Raw genomic sequence first — 14,172 nt, forward strand, 5'->3', positions numbered from 1 at the left:
TGTAGTTTATTTTATTAATAACTTATATATTATTGAGAATGAAAAATATATTTTTTTTAAATAGCTTCGAGCTCATTTTAGTCTGTTGTCCGTGGGCAGAGGCCACGTGGGTAATGGAGAGATTAAAAGATAAAAGAATATAGCTGTAGAGATTTTTTTTTTTTTTTTTAAATGTATTTATTTTTATTTTTTTGCAGTAAAAAGTAGAACAACCATCTTCAAAAAGAAAACACAAAAAAACGTGTTAACTTCCTCAGGTAGCACAAAAACAACAGTGCCAACATCACTGTGCCAACATCATGTAAAACAGTTGAAGAAAAAAAGGAAAAAAAGGATTCGGGACCTCTGCTGGCCACATTCAATGTCTCTTAAATCCATCAATACCAATGTTAACCTACTTTTCAAATGTTTGAAAGTACATTTTTTATTTAAACTTTTAAAGACAAGAGAGGTACGACAAGATTGGCAGGGCTCTTAACCATGTGACGATGCTCCTTTTTTTTTTATTTCAACCTACAGCTTTCAAACTAATTGAATCCAGCTCAAGCAAAGCAAGGGGCTTTTACAAAACACTCTGATAAACAATGGAGGGGAAAAGAAACAAAGGGGTGAGCTGCAGGTGATGAAATTAAGCAGACCCGTACACATTAAGTGATGAGAGACTTTCCCTGGGCTCCAAATTAAACCTGATGGCCATAGAAACCTTGTAATCACTGGTGGTGCCAATTTGCTGCGAAGAGGAAGAAGGGAGAGCAGAGGAGCAGATGTGTGCCAGAATACCTTAGGATGATTTCTTAATAGCTGAATGAATCCATTCATGCATCACATGCATACCAACACACTGACTGCAACGTAACGCCAGACTCCACAGGCCTTTGGCACCTGCTAAACAAACACAAGTTGTTTGGCTTACATACTTGTCTTAAGCCAAACAACTCTTCTGGTGGCGCTGACAACACTTACATTGTTTTATTTGTTTGCATTTTTCTTCCTTGTGACAGATAATACCTGACAGAGTTTATAAGAAGGCAAACACAATGAACTGCTGATGGTGTCCTGCTTTTCTTAGGGTCTTGTGGGACTAAACAAGTCTGCTCAGCTGGCTTTACCTCACAGCTGTGGCCATGCACACTCTCCGGTAATTACAAGAGCCCTCCTTCTGTATGACTGCGCCGTCAGCAGGTTGACTCCATGCGGGGTGGACAAACTGAGCCCCAGAAGTTCCTCTTATTGTCTACTTTTCTTATTATTTTTGTAACACTCCTGCCTGTAAAGTCAGGTGACACTTATTTCTTCTTAATTCCCAACCAACCAAAATAGATGCTATGTTTCCTTTATTGCATCTTCATTGAAGCATTCAAAACATTTCCTGTAAAAGACAAAAAAAAAATCCATAATCATTGCTATTGGCTCCGTGGTGAGAAAAAAGAGGTAGGTAAAATAGTTTTTTTTGTTCAAACCAGTACATACCTGTTCTAGATCCAGCTCCTCATTCATATAGAGAGACAGCTCATTTGTTTCTTTCTCTGTCTGTCGACAATAAAATGAATTCATACAGTTTATTTAAAGTCAAACAGACAAGAACACAAACCATAAACGGTCACCATATAATGGTTTTTGGGAACCTATTTTGAAGGTCATGTTTTGTGTTTTTGCCATTACCATTTTAGTGACCACATTTGGATGATTCTAAACTCTCTTTAATAATGACTGACAAGTTGCCCTGGGAGTGACTTTTCAATGACGGGTTAATCACTCCCTAAAGAATAACCTGCTGATGTGTCTGCTTTACTTGAAATATGACTACATTCAAAATAAATGGGCATCATGTTGCATTGAAGAAGGTCTGAAAGTCACATTCTTCTTCTCTTGTCGTTTAAGTGCAGATGGCCGGCCTTAAAGTGCATAACATCGACCTACTGTCCTCTACTGACCCTTCTACACATTAAATACACCATACTGTATATAAATATATAAAAAATAAAAACGCAGAATAGACTTTTTGCCTTAACTATTTTCTTCCCTGACACACATCCTCGACCCAGTAAAGCCACAATGTGACCCAATTTTGGGCCCCGACCCACCTGTTGATAACCATAGCCTTAATGAATAGAAAGTAGAGCAGAATCATAAGGAGAATGTATTGTGTATTATGTATTATGCAGCATGACCTTGATTTAGCTTTATTTGTTGAAGCATTTTATGTGTGACATCACCTGTAATCCCTTGTGACCTTTCTGGTTACCCTTGTTGAACCAGATAAGACGACAAAAGCTTTGCCAAGTGAGGAATGTAAAAGTAAGAAAACTATCTTGCTTTTGTAATCTTTAAAATCCATTCCTTTATCCCTGACATAGAAACCTTTCAGCGGTCTGTGTGTGTATGTGATGTCATGAAAAGGAGCTGGATCTACCTCTGAGGAGTCTCGCTGCCCTTCAGAAGTTTCTAGTGCAAACAGAATGGCATCATGGACAGAAAGAAAGAGATTACTGCCTGCAATGTTTCCGTCATCAAAAGCTCCTCCAGCCTTCAGTTCCTCATACACCTGGGCTGCAGGCGGCAAAGACAACAAATATCACACAGGGAGTGAAACAAGGGATTATAACTTGACTCTCATTTGGTGTGTAAAGAGAACTGAATGGTTAGAGTTCTGTGCTTTGCAAGAGAAGACGACTGGTTTCACGCTGAAGAGTAATCAATCCCCCCCCCCCCCCAAAAAAAAGAAATCCCTTACATCACTGGGAAATAAAAGCAATGTGCACACTAATTGTTGAAAATATTTCCCAATGCAATTGTACTCTCTTTTTTTCCTCGCAGTATATAGCAGTGTCCTTTACATAGCTTATGGACTTAATGTGAGTAAATGTCTTGTTCTCTGTTGCCATGACAACTGTTCTGTAGAGCTAACAAGTGTGAAAAGTCGTGTAAGATTTTACCTTGAATATTTGCCAGGTATAGTTTCATCCCAAGCATCGAGTAGCTTGAGTTCATCTGCGTTGGCGTAAAAGGAAAAAAAAAAGAGTCAGTTAGCAGACGTGGAGGAATCAAGATGGTTGTGTACACCCGTAGACTACTCCTGAAAAATCACTCCTAAAAAATGGTTCAATAATGAAGGCTAGGGTTAGAATAAGGGTTTCTATTAGATTCTGTACAAAAAGTGAAGCTGTTTAAATAATGCAGCATTGTTTGACTCGTAGTGGAGGCTAGTGGAGGGGAGAGTCATTGTGCAAACAAAACTTAGCCAAATTCTAATGATCTCTTTTACTTTCATTTAGACTATTGTCTCAAACTGTCTCTGTCTGTTTCTTTATGATCCAGATATTGAAATGTCTTATGAAGCTTTGTTAATGCTAGTATAAGTTCGCTTATCATTTAACGTCAGCTGAAACAAATCGTGACCTTGTTCCTTCCAGCTAGCATTAACTGGCCAACAGAATATTCAAGCGAAGTGAAGGAATATTTGAACAGAGTGGGTATTCACAAATGAGAATAAGCTAAGTGTAGTGATGTAGAACTGCTCCAGGGATTTTAAAAAGTTTTAATTTAAGATAGAAGCTGGTCTAATAAACTAACCACCATTACGCCAATAGGCCAATCACGCTGCATGCTGTGAGGCTTAAAAAGCATTTTGCTAGCTACCTGTGTAATGTTCGCTCACCCAAAGTAATTGATTGATGAGTATTAATATGATTACAATAACTATTTCTCTTATTTTATTAAATGGAAACTTCAAACCTAAAAGTGCTGAATGAAGAGATGAGGAAGAAGTACTGTGAATAAGCTTTTAACCTTAATCAAGACTTTGATGCCCATCAGGTCGATAAAGCAGACTCCTGCCAGGTCGAGTATGAGGGTGTGGAAGGGCAACTCAGGCTCAGGCATCTTCTGAGCCAGCTCAATGTCACTAAATCCAGGGTTGACAAAGCTGATGGGAAGTCTGTCGTCTTTCAAGCCAAAGTCCTTTTGCAGTTCAAGCTGAGATATGGTCTACATTTGGAGGATGTAGATAAAAACATGTGTACAGAAGTTGTATGTCATAATTGTACAGTGTTCAAGGGAAATATTGATGATAGAAGTGTGATAGGGATTTGTGTCTTCTTATGGGCTATGAGGTTAAGCATGAGTGTCATATCTACATGATTCTACCTGGATCTTCATGTCAACCATAGAGCTGAGATTCTTCTTTCTTGCCTCCTTGTCCTTCTTCTCCTGTTTCGCTTTCTCCTTCTGCTTTTTCTCCAACAACTTCTGTCGGGCCAGGATATGTTTTCCGGGGTCGAGCCCAGTCTAAACATGAACATTAACACATAAACACTAAAAAAAAAGCTGGCAAAAACTTCAAGCATTTACGACTAACTTTGATTTCCTTACAATTTTGGCAGCCCTTACGACAAAGCATTTGTGTCATGTTTTTTGCTGATACCTTTCGTTTAAATGTATGTCAAGAATTTATGAAGTCTCCTGCAACATCCTATTTAATGGCAAGTGTGAAACTTTGTCAGGGAATATGTTAAAAAGGCTCTTTGTACTGTGTGCTGTCAATTGTTTCATTTGACGTTTCATTCAATGTTGGAATAACATTGTAAAAAAGTGATCGTCTAGCTACTAGGCTTATTTTATGACCTTTAAACATGCCTCATATTAAGAAAGAAAGAAATAAACTCACTGTACCTTTTTGATGACCCTCTGTCGAAATATTTCTGCATTTGCAAAATAAAGGGGTGAGCAGTAGTTCAAAATTTTCACACCCTTTATGGACATGCCCTGTGGACACAGAATGAAAAAATTAGACGCAATACCTCTTGTGTTATGTGAAACAAAAAATCAAGGGGATTAGTTTCATACCTTGCTGTACACCTTTGGGTTTTTGTAGATATCTGTAGCCTCAATTTGAACCAATGCTGAACCATTACGACTGTGAGGAAAGCATTACCAAACTCAGTGACAAATCACTTTATATTGTACACTCTGTCTCGTTTTCTTTGACAATACGGTTTACTCACAATTGTGTCCTGAATATCACCACCAGGAAGGAAAAGCCCACTCCGACAGCAACTCCATAAGGCAAGCCAAGTAAGAATGTGGACAAGAACGTCACAACCCACACACACTGGAAATAAAAGAACAACAGGCTTAGATAAAATATGTAGAGAAACAACATTGCATTGTGCTGCAATATTGCATCCAAGGCTTGACCTACACAGTCCAATTTGTTCTTCTTCCATAAGTAGTATGGATCGGAGAGCTGGAGGAGTGGGGGCTTCAGGTTGACCACAATCAAGGCTCCAAGCACCGACTGGGGAAACAGATTCCATTGGTCCCTAATCATGCATGCATAGATTTTTCACTAATCTCTACTTCAATTCTTCATTGCATTTTTCTAGTATAATTCTACTTTTTCCACCTACTTTCGGAAGCGGTCTCAGATAGACTCCCAATGCAAGCAGTGTGACCATTACGACCATCATCACACTAAAACAGGCGAACTATGAGAGGGCAGCAACACAGTTTGAGATGTTTTTCTTCTTTTAGTCCAAAGCATTTTTAAGGTTATTGCACTTTATAGAAAAAGAAAAGATTTGAATATGATTACAGGTAGCTAACCACTTACCTGTGATTTTCCACCTGCAGTGTTCACAGCCTTGGTCACGCACAGAGCACAGCAGGTCACTTGGATTTTAAAGAAGGAGCCAAAGAAATTGCTGCAGCCAAGAGCCAACATTTCCTGGACAAGAACACACTTGGTGTATTTGCAATATTTTAATAGAATGCACGTTTTGAACATTTAAAAGACAAGCCGTTTTCTACCTGGTTAGTGTCCACGTCGTAGCCATGCTTGGTTGCCAGTATCCGTGAAATAGCCAAGTTGATGATGTAACCCATAATTGCCAGAGAGAAAGCTGTGCTCAGCAATTCCTCCCACTGACTCACGGTTGGAAGGATTGGTGCTGGGAATCTGGTGAATACACTCAAAATTTACATCTCAATTGAGTAGAAGGAAAAAAAAATTTTAAAGTATGCTTATGTATTTGTGGTCATTTTACCTTGAGTCAGGCTTAGGGTGGCAATATCAAATGTTTTAATCTTTAACTTTTGTGTTTCAGGGTTTTAAATCGTATAAATATAAAATTCTGGCAAATTACAATTATTTATCCTTCCTGATCAGCAACTAAAATAGATGATGGATATGGAAAGGTTGGAGGGACAACAAACGATAATAAAACAAAAAAATTGAAGGTAATTAGGTTCCCACACCCTGGAGACGACCAACAACAAACTTTAGTTTTTTTTAAAAAGGCCAATTCAGAAATGCAAACAAGAGCAGTTCCTCAAGTGTCCACTTGACTCACACGGAGGTCCCATTAAATCCTTTTTTTTTTTTAACTAACTTTATATTATATTAAGACTGTTGTGTAAAAATTAGAGGCTGGGTTGATTTGCCTGACAGGTGGGCATGTTGTAGCAGTTTCAATATTTCCACTCACCATACATTTTCTCAGCTATTTATCAATCAGGAAGCATTGAAATGACGCTGAATTATCAGATTCCCAATTTATTTTGTAATCCCTGAAGAATTCTCAAGTTGTGCTAACCTGGACCACAGCAAAACCTCATTATTCGAATTAAAGCTAACTCTATAGTAACTCCCGAAATGGAGCGTAACCATATAGGAAAATGGCCACCACATGATTATGATGAATGCTTTACCCCAAAGGAATTAGTCCCACTATATCCATGTTGTAGGTCTCAGGAAGATGCAAAGGGCCTGAAATGGCTGTTGCCACCACCACCTGTGTCCAACAGGAAGAAAAAAGACATAAACCACTGCTGTAGCCAGAATAGTGTCATCACCAATCTACAAAAGAAATCTGAACAACTGCTACAAAAACATCACAAAAAAATACAAATACAAATACAAAACTATGAATTACTTACAACGATGAACTCCACAGGTATAAGAAAGGGCAACTTGTGGTGGTAGCGGGCATTTAGCTCCTTCACCACAATCAGGACTACAATGCTGACCAGAGCGAATACTAGAGATGCTACGTTGGTATCGGGAAGACTGCGAACGATATCTATGAGCCTCTGTGACAAAAATGAATTTCAAAGATGCATGTCATTAGAAAAGTAATGGAGCGAACACTTTTGCTGTACTTTGATCGCAGTATGAAAGAGTCACTTACATATATAATGGCCAGTGGACCACTATGAGGTGAAACCTTGACGCCAAAGATGAATTTGAGCATTGAGGTGAGAAAATGCAGCGATGCAGCCGTCAAGAAGCCTCTGATGAACGAATCTGACAGATAGATGGCCACAAAGCCAATCTGCATGAAGCTAAGGCTAATCTAAACAGACAGAAGAAGTTCTCAATGTGTCTCTTTTTTTTGTTATTGCATTATTTCAAGTTGAGACCTACATTTTAGAGCTATGAGTACCTGTATGATTGCAGTGAGACAGGCCAGAGTTCCAGATATTCCCAGTCGAACCTCGTCCATCCTGTCTGTGTCCACTATTGTAGCATTTAGAGTGGCATTAAAATGACTGAAGTCGGACTCTGGGGCCAGACGCAGACATGCCGTTCCCACCATAAAGCTGAGGACGGCAAACGTACCTACACAGAAAAATAGTGTGTCACATCTATTTTCTTTACGACTAACTGGGCAGAGTCAGGCAGCTGATCTGTGCTGTGCAGCTCTGGCAACTTATCACTGTCATCATATGAAATCTCAGCTGATAAATTGCTCTGATTTACCCAGCACTATCTGGGGAGTGGTGCCCATGAAGAAATAAGGGATGAGGGGGAAGAAAGATGAATAGAGACCATTGACGGGAGGGAGGTTTGCCAACAGGGCAAATGCCATGCCTGCAAAGAAGACACACCTTTATTTAAATGTCACATAAATCATGGCTGCATGGAGAGAAATACAAATACTGGAGCCAGTGCTGCGGCAACAAAGATCAGTCAGAGGGAAAAATACAGAGGCATCAAAAGAGAAGGTTGGACTGACCTTGGGGAACCTGAATAGTGCCGGCACTGACCCCGCTGAAGACATCATGCAGCAGGTTTTCTTTCACTTTGTACTTGGGGAGCCAGCTCAGAACAGGCAGATGTCTGAATAATAAGCCCTTCAGTCTCTTCACCGAGCATCTGACAAACACAAACAGGAGAATCTCCTGAGGAGCTCGGTTTTTCTAGTTGTTAGTCAATAACACGTCTGAGCATCATATGGAGTCATAGCTACAGGGTTCTTCTCTATTTGATCACAACACAAAGCTTGTCGGAGGAGGAGTGTGTGTGTGTGTGTGTGTGTGTGATAGGAAGACATGTAGTTCACGCCGACTGTGCAGAGAGATTGTGATTAGGTACCTGAAGGGTTTCTTCAGTTTCTCTCCGACAGGGAGTTGTCGACTCTTCTTGTCAAACTCTCTGTCAAAGTCCGGGAGGTTATAAGCAGGCCTGTCAATCACGTAGCGTGGGCGGTTCTCGGGCATGACTCTGACATATTGAAGCGTATTAAGAAGACAGATAAGTCAGAGTAGTGCTATGACCTCAAGGACGAGAGTGGAGAATCACATTGTAATGAGTCAAATATCTTTTTAAATGGTCATAAAATTACAAATGAATCATGTCAAGATAGCATTAATATCATTTGACTTCTACAGCAGCAGGTTTACACATTATTAACTTTAATCAAATATAAATTATTGAACTAATTCCCAACTGATTTGATTAAAATGGTTGTTCAGTTGTTGAAACAATGGAGTTGACAAAATAAACAATATTCAGTGCAGGAAGAGGCAGAAAACTCAAAGAGCTTATTTGAAGCCGCTACTTGAATCCTGGTAAAAATAAATAAATAAAAAAATCACCAAATTAAAAAACAAAAATCAGTGTGTGTTCTTTATATTTTGCTCCCTGGTTGTATGTTAAAGGAGTGGGCAAAATATTAGGAGCACCTTTCAATATAAAACACTATAGTTCACAATCAGCACCCACTACTACTTTAATAATAAACATAAAATATAATTATCAATCTTATTGACCATGTCAACAAAAACTGAAAACATAGACGGTTTGTTAAAGTAGAATTTATGGTTGAACAGTTGTATGGTACTGGATTCTATTGGTCTCAATGTGATGGCTGATTGGTGTATATAAAAATCTGCCAGTAAAAACATGTGGATATACCTTTATAGAATCAACAGTCAAACCAGTTTTGAAGTAATTTTGGGGGTGCCAGTGGCCTAGTGGTTAGTTTTCATGCCCCATGTACAGTGAGCAGCCCAGGTTCAAATCCGACCTGTGGCTCCTTTGCCACGTCACCCTGATTTCTGACTCTATCCACTGTCCTGTCTCTCTAATAAAGGCTTATAAACACCCAAAAAATAATAATAATAATAATAATATAATAATTTTTTTTTTTAAAAAGAAGTAATTTCAAGAAATAAAAATCACAATTTAATTTATGCAAAAAGTTAAACTTGTACGACATGCGGAAGGAAAGTTTAAGCCCAACATTTACTTGATATGAAGATGGAGTTGCATGATCATTCTTCACTATTAATTAAGAGTATAAACGATTTTCAGATATTCACAGTAAAAAAAATATATATATATTTTAAAAACATTATTTTATAATAAATCTAAAAATGTCTTTTTTTTACAGATTTGTAAGCTGTAAACACAATTTTCCTAAAAAAAAAAAATAATCAAAATATGGGGAAACAAGTAAAAGATAATCAAACTTGTAAAGACTAAATTCATTTTTCATGTCATATCAAGAAGCTCTGATCTTAGTTAATGTAGATGTCTCATTACAGCACTGACCTTATCGATGAAGAACGGACTTGTGAATTAGATTATTGTTTGATTCCTTTATAAAAACTGAGCTGTTGTCACATGTGCACTCCTGAATATATTTTGATACTTGCAGGTGGACTGCTCCGGATATTCTCCTGGCCTGGCTGGTCACATATGCCCCTCACAGGAGAGGAGACTATCCCTGTCGGACGGCAGGAGAAACTCTGGGTCTGTTTGAGGTCTACACATGCAGCTGCTCATGCAAATATCAGAAGCTTTCTACATGGGAAAGCCCTAATATTTATTCTCCTCTGCACCTTCTGGGAGGAGCCAGTAAGCGTAATCAAAGAATTTCAACCCATCCTTCCTTTCAAGGAAGGATGTTGATTCAGCCATTGTTGATTCAGCCATCAGTCAAGGCAGCATGGTGTATTTAACAATCAATTGAACTTTAATGGGATCAGTTTTTATATACATGTAGCATCCAAACATTCATTCTCTCATCATGGACAAAAATCAATTGAACATGTTTCATGGTAAAAAGGTCGACATAAGCAGCAGCTACAACAAGCTCATTAAGCCTACTCTATCTCGACGCACATAAACAATGCTAACAGTAAAATCAATGTTACACATGAATAGTGCATTACATTATTAAAAAGGGTAAGAAAAAGATGACAAGAAGTGAAAGGACATGACCCCCCTCCCCCTTTGTAACAGGATTTGTGTGCAAAACAAGGGTGTCATTATCGAAGACTAAAGTGCATTTATTCATCAAATCCATTTCTTCTTTTTGCGTTGGAGGACTGTTCAAACTTTTAAATGGAGTCTTTCTTGACAGAACAAAGCAGGACTCCCCCTAGTGGTACAAAACAGAAACAGCACAACTTCTACAGGACAGCCTTTTTCTTCAGTTTGTCTTAAGAGTAAAAGCATGAGGAGAGTAGGAAAGGTGAAATAACAAATAATGACTTTAAAAAAAAAAAAAAGGATTCTGAAAGTGCATCAAGACATTAAAGGGAGCTTAGAGACTGATTTAAAACAGACAGTACGACAGCGAGTGTCTGGAGATGAGACTATTCTGGGATTGAAAACTGCAACTATGAAAAAGGTCATTTGGGTAAAAACATTCAAGCACCTCAATAAACTTGGTCTACCTAGCATCGTCTAAATGAAGCTTCAGGAAGGAAGGTTTCAATTTTGGTTTCTAAAGAATTCAGCGTTCACTTTGACAACCTATCATTAGATTAAAAGCCTGTTACAGTGATTTCCTTCTACGTGTTAGTTTACAAATAAAAAAAAAAGAACAAGCTAAAAACCTGTTTGAAACAACACCTCTGTGTCTCCATAAATCATTTTGATCGTTTCCTCAAAAGCAGCAGAGGCTTTCGACTGCTCACAGTAACGACTTACAGAAACACAATGTGGGTCATTTAAAGTAGTTGAACAGGTGACAATACAAATACAGAGCTTGTTAAACAAGTGCAACTCCATGTGGTAAAAGTCTGCTGACTTTTTAAATCTAGCCGTATCTGCTTTTCCTCCTCTTTGTTACCAAAGCAGCTCCAGACGGCAGCTTAAAACCCTCAAAGTCCGTTCAATGTGGAAAATCAGCACCGACTTAAAAATCGCTGAGGATGCTGATGTCTGCAAACTCCTGACGATATCTGTGGGAGTACAGAGCCAAGAGGAAGGACCACTTCAGAGTCAGGAAGCTCCACACACAGGCCAGGTAGAGGCTCTTTGGGTCTGTGGGAGCTGTGGGGCAGAGAAACAGAAGCACGATGAACGCATGTTCTCCTGATTACAAAGCACGCTAAGTTCTCTTTTATACTTCGTCTTAAACTTGCAACATCGGTTAGAGGATTACATTGCTCGTGTGTGATGGCTAGAGCTAGGAAGGTGATGATGGCGGCCACTGCCACCACTGAGAAGAGCACGCCAACGGCGATGAAGAACTTGAGGCCTTTGAGCCAGGTGCGCCAGAAGTCCTGCAGGTACATGATGTGTGTGACGAGAGCCCAGAGCGCCAACACTCCTGTGGAAAGACAAACACACAAGCACACTTTTTACTGGCAAACAAAGCAATGGCCATTTTTTTATTCATATTTTACAAAATCAACTTCAGCTGCGTGGGGCTGCGACTTGACTCCAGTGTTTCCCCTAGGTTTACAGCGTGGGGGAGGGGGGGGGGACAAGCCGACATGCCGACACAAACACTTGAAGGAATCTTGGTGTTCATGTTACTTTTAATGACAGCTGTCCTTTTCTATTGGAAAGGTATCCTTAAATGACTTCTTTCCCTGATCTCTGACTCTATCCACTATCCTACATCTACAATAAAGACACCAAAAGCCCAAAAAATAAAAAATAAAATAATAATAACTAATATAATGGTAGGGGAAACACTGGACTCTACTTTAATTGGGAGCATTAAAGTAGAAACAATCTATCACAATTTCCTTCAAGCCAAGATGAAAAAGAGATTCTGATCATCTTGCTGTCTATCACCCATTTCATTATTCCTCTAACAGCTGTTTTTGTATTTGTAGTTTGTTTCAGGTGTATTGTATAATTGTGTATGTCCAACAACAACAACATTGAACTGTCTCCATTAAATAGTTTGTAAAAATGAAAGCACTGAGAATCTCTCCCTCTGTTTCTATCTTTCCCCCCCGACAACAAAATGTATTAAAGTCATGTAATGCATCTTTTACTGACTGCTGATTTATAATTTGCATTTTTTTTTTTTTTTTTTAATCAAACATTCTGCATTGTCAATATCAGAACAGGCCCAAGAATAAATAATGTCTCAGCAGCTTAATTAAACAAAAGGAAGTTCACATGATAGAAATTAATCACAGTCACTGAAAATGTTTAATTCTCGGCGGCATTATAATACATTCAGTGGGAGGGGATAAACCCCCCCCCACAAAAAAATAATAATCTGGTCATATGCAAAAATGTGACTAATATTAAAGTATTAATCCAGCCGACACGGAACAATAAACAATAAAAACATTGTGTAGAGATTTCAGTGGAAAGAGTTGAGAATGAAAACAAGCCACAAGAAATATCTTCTTTTACAATATGATGCAAGAGGCCATGTAGAAAAGGTTTCTAAATGAAACCATCCAGTATCATGTGACACAATCTGCACATCACAACAACACCTAAGAACAAAGGTGTTTCTAAAAAGGTGTGTTAACATACCTGACAGGCCTCCCATCGCAGCTGTCCACGGCTGTTTGTAAGCGATATTCCAGATCAGGAAAGCAGAAAATCCGACCAGGGTGCCAAAGGTAGCGTAACCTATGCTGATGTAAACTCTACTGAATGCCATTTGTTTTCTAGTATTATCTACTCCACAGGAAGAATCTGTAACAGGAGAGCAAACCTTGTAAATGTAAACAGACTTCAGCTAACAGCTTACCGATGCCACCACATTATGTAACTAATATCCTAGATGACAGGAAAAACCACAAACATTAAAGTACCCTCTGCTTAACGACGCCTGCCCCCTTTAAAAAAAAAAAAAAAAAAGAACTAGCTGAAGAATTAGCGTGGTGACAGGAGGTTTGTGTTCCCAGTACAGCCCCCCAAAACAAACCCTTTGGTTTCGGTTTTTTCTTTTTTTTTGGCTAGCAAACAAGTGTTTATCTTTTTGCACAGCGCAAAGATGTCACGTCGTGATCGAGAAAACACAACACCGTAAACCTCTGTCTTCAGCCGATGCTGTCTCATAGTAGTTGGGACTAATTTCGTACATTTTTCGGTCTGTTCACATTTGTGTTCAATCTATTAACATACTCAAGTTTGAAGACATTACATTGCTGCGCATAAAAGACACATTTAGAGTATTTTTTCTTTTTTTTTAAACAATTGCCTCCGACGTTATCTATCACTTGTACATGAAATATCTTTGCAGTGAGTAAAGCCCCCCTCTCTGAAACACAGCACGCCCTAGGGGATAAATTAGTAACTGCAGTTTTACAGCTGAGATGCCAGAACTAATGGGTTAATTTGGTGGGTTTTTTTTATGTATTATGATTAGTGAAATATACAAATGACATAATATTGAAGAAGTGTGTTTCTTAATTTAGTTTGGAACATAGTAAATCGATTGGTCTATGAGGCAATGAAGTCAACAAAACGTGTTTACAAACTGCAAGATAACACAATTAAGACAATTAGAAGTTACAGTTTCAAATAAAATAATTTTTCAAGGAAACTTAAAGCGGCTGTAGTAATTAAAGTAGTAGTAAAATACAGGAAGTAAAGGTGTTTTTCAAAATAAGAAATCGTCACATGAATGCATGACCCTGGCTAGATGAGGGGACAAAAGTGAGTTACTTTCTTACAGA

The 14,172-nt window shown here is 38.6% G+C and overlaps 2 protein-coding genes across 4 annotated transcripts; both read right to left on the bottom strand.

The window, feature by feature from the left end:
* LOC110002326 (solute carrier family 26 member 9) lies at positions 1-10,101 on the bottom strand. 3 transcript variants are annotated; one of them, XM_065960853.1, is made up of 21 exons: positions 9,836-10,101; positions 8,375-8,503; positions 8,016-8,155; positions 7,760-7,870; positions 7,443-7,618; positions 7,188-7,352; positions 6,937-7,089; positions 6,709-6,791; positions 5,809-5,956; positions 5,612-5,725; positions 5,409-5,486; positions 5,201-5,296; positions 5,004-5,110; positions 4,846-4,915; positions 4,672-4,764; positions 4,147-4,287; positions 3,790-3,987; positions 2,937-2,991; positions 2,414-2,550; positions 1,471-1,530; positions 1-1,369 (listed from the first exon to the last, which is right to left on the bottom strand). In XM_065960853.1, the coding sequence occupies exons 2-21, from the start codon at positions 8,497-8,499 to the stop codon at positions 1,358-1,360; spliced, it is 2,262 nt and encodes a 753-aa protein (XP_065816925.1). In that variant the 5' UTR covers positions 8,500-8,503; positions 9,836-10,101; the 3' UTR covers positions 1-1,357. The 3 variants fall into 3 exon arrangements, 1 of the variants encoding a protein (XP_065816925.1); XR_010667490.1 differs by having other exon boundaries at positions 1,471-2,550; XR_010667491.1 differs by lacking the exon at positions 7,760-7,870 and having other exon boundaries at positions 1,471-2,550.
* A 135-nt stretch (positions 10,102-10,236) lies between these two features.
* On the bottom strand, positions 10,237-13,440 carry slc48a1a (solute carrier family 48 member 1a). Its single transcript, XM_065960854.1, has 4 exons — positions 13,306-13,440; positions 13,022-13,186; positions 11,679-11,846; positions 10,237-11,566 (listed from the first exon to the last, which is right to left on the bottom strand). The coding sequence occupies exons 2-4, from the start codon at positions 13,149-13,151 to the stop codon at positions 11,430-11,432; spliced, it is 435 nt and encodes a 144-aa protein (XP_065816926.1). The 5' UTR covers positions 13,152-13,186; positions 13,306-13,440; the 3' UTR covers positions 10,237-11,429.
* Positions 13,441-14,172: the final 732 nt, after the last annotated feature.

The sequence above is a fragment of the Labrus bergylta genome, chromosome 12 (genome assembly GCF_963930695.1).
Source record: "Labrus bergylta chromosome 12, fLabBer1.1, whole genome shotgun sequence".
Lineage (NCBI taxonomy): Eukaryota > Metazoa > Chordata > Actinopteri > Labriformes > Labridae > Labrus > Labrus bergylta.

Coding starts and splice junctions, on each gene's coding strand:
- LOC110002326 (XM_065960853.1), bottom strand. CDS start 8,499: ATGCCCGAGAACCGCCCACGCTACGTGATTGACAGGCCTGCTTATAAC. Junction 8,156..8,374: donor AAACTGAAGAAACCCTTCAG/GTACCTAATCAC, acceptor TGTGTTTGTCAG/ATGCTCGGTGAAGAGACTGA. Junction 7,871..8,015: donor CACTATTCAGGTTCCCCAAG/GTCAGTCCAACC, acceptor TCTTCTTTGCAG/GCATGGCATTTGCCCTGTTG.
- slc48a1a (XM_065960854.1), bottom strand. CDS start 13,151: ATGGCATTCAGTAGAGTTTACATCAGCATAGGTTACGCTACCTTTGGC. Junction 11,847..13,021: donor TGCGATGGGAGGCCTGTCAG/GTATGTTAACAC, acceptor GTCTTTCCACAG/GAGTGTTGGCGCTCTGGGCT. Junction 11,567..11,678: donor AGCCATCACACACGAGCAAT/GTAATCCTCTAA, acceptor TCTGCCCCACAG/CTCCCACAGACCCAAAGAGC.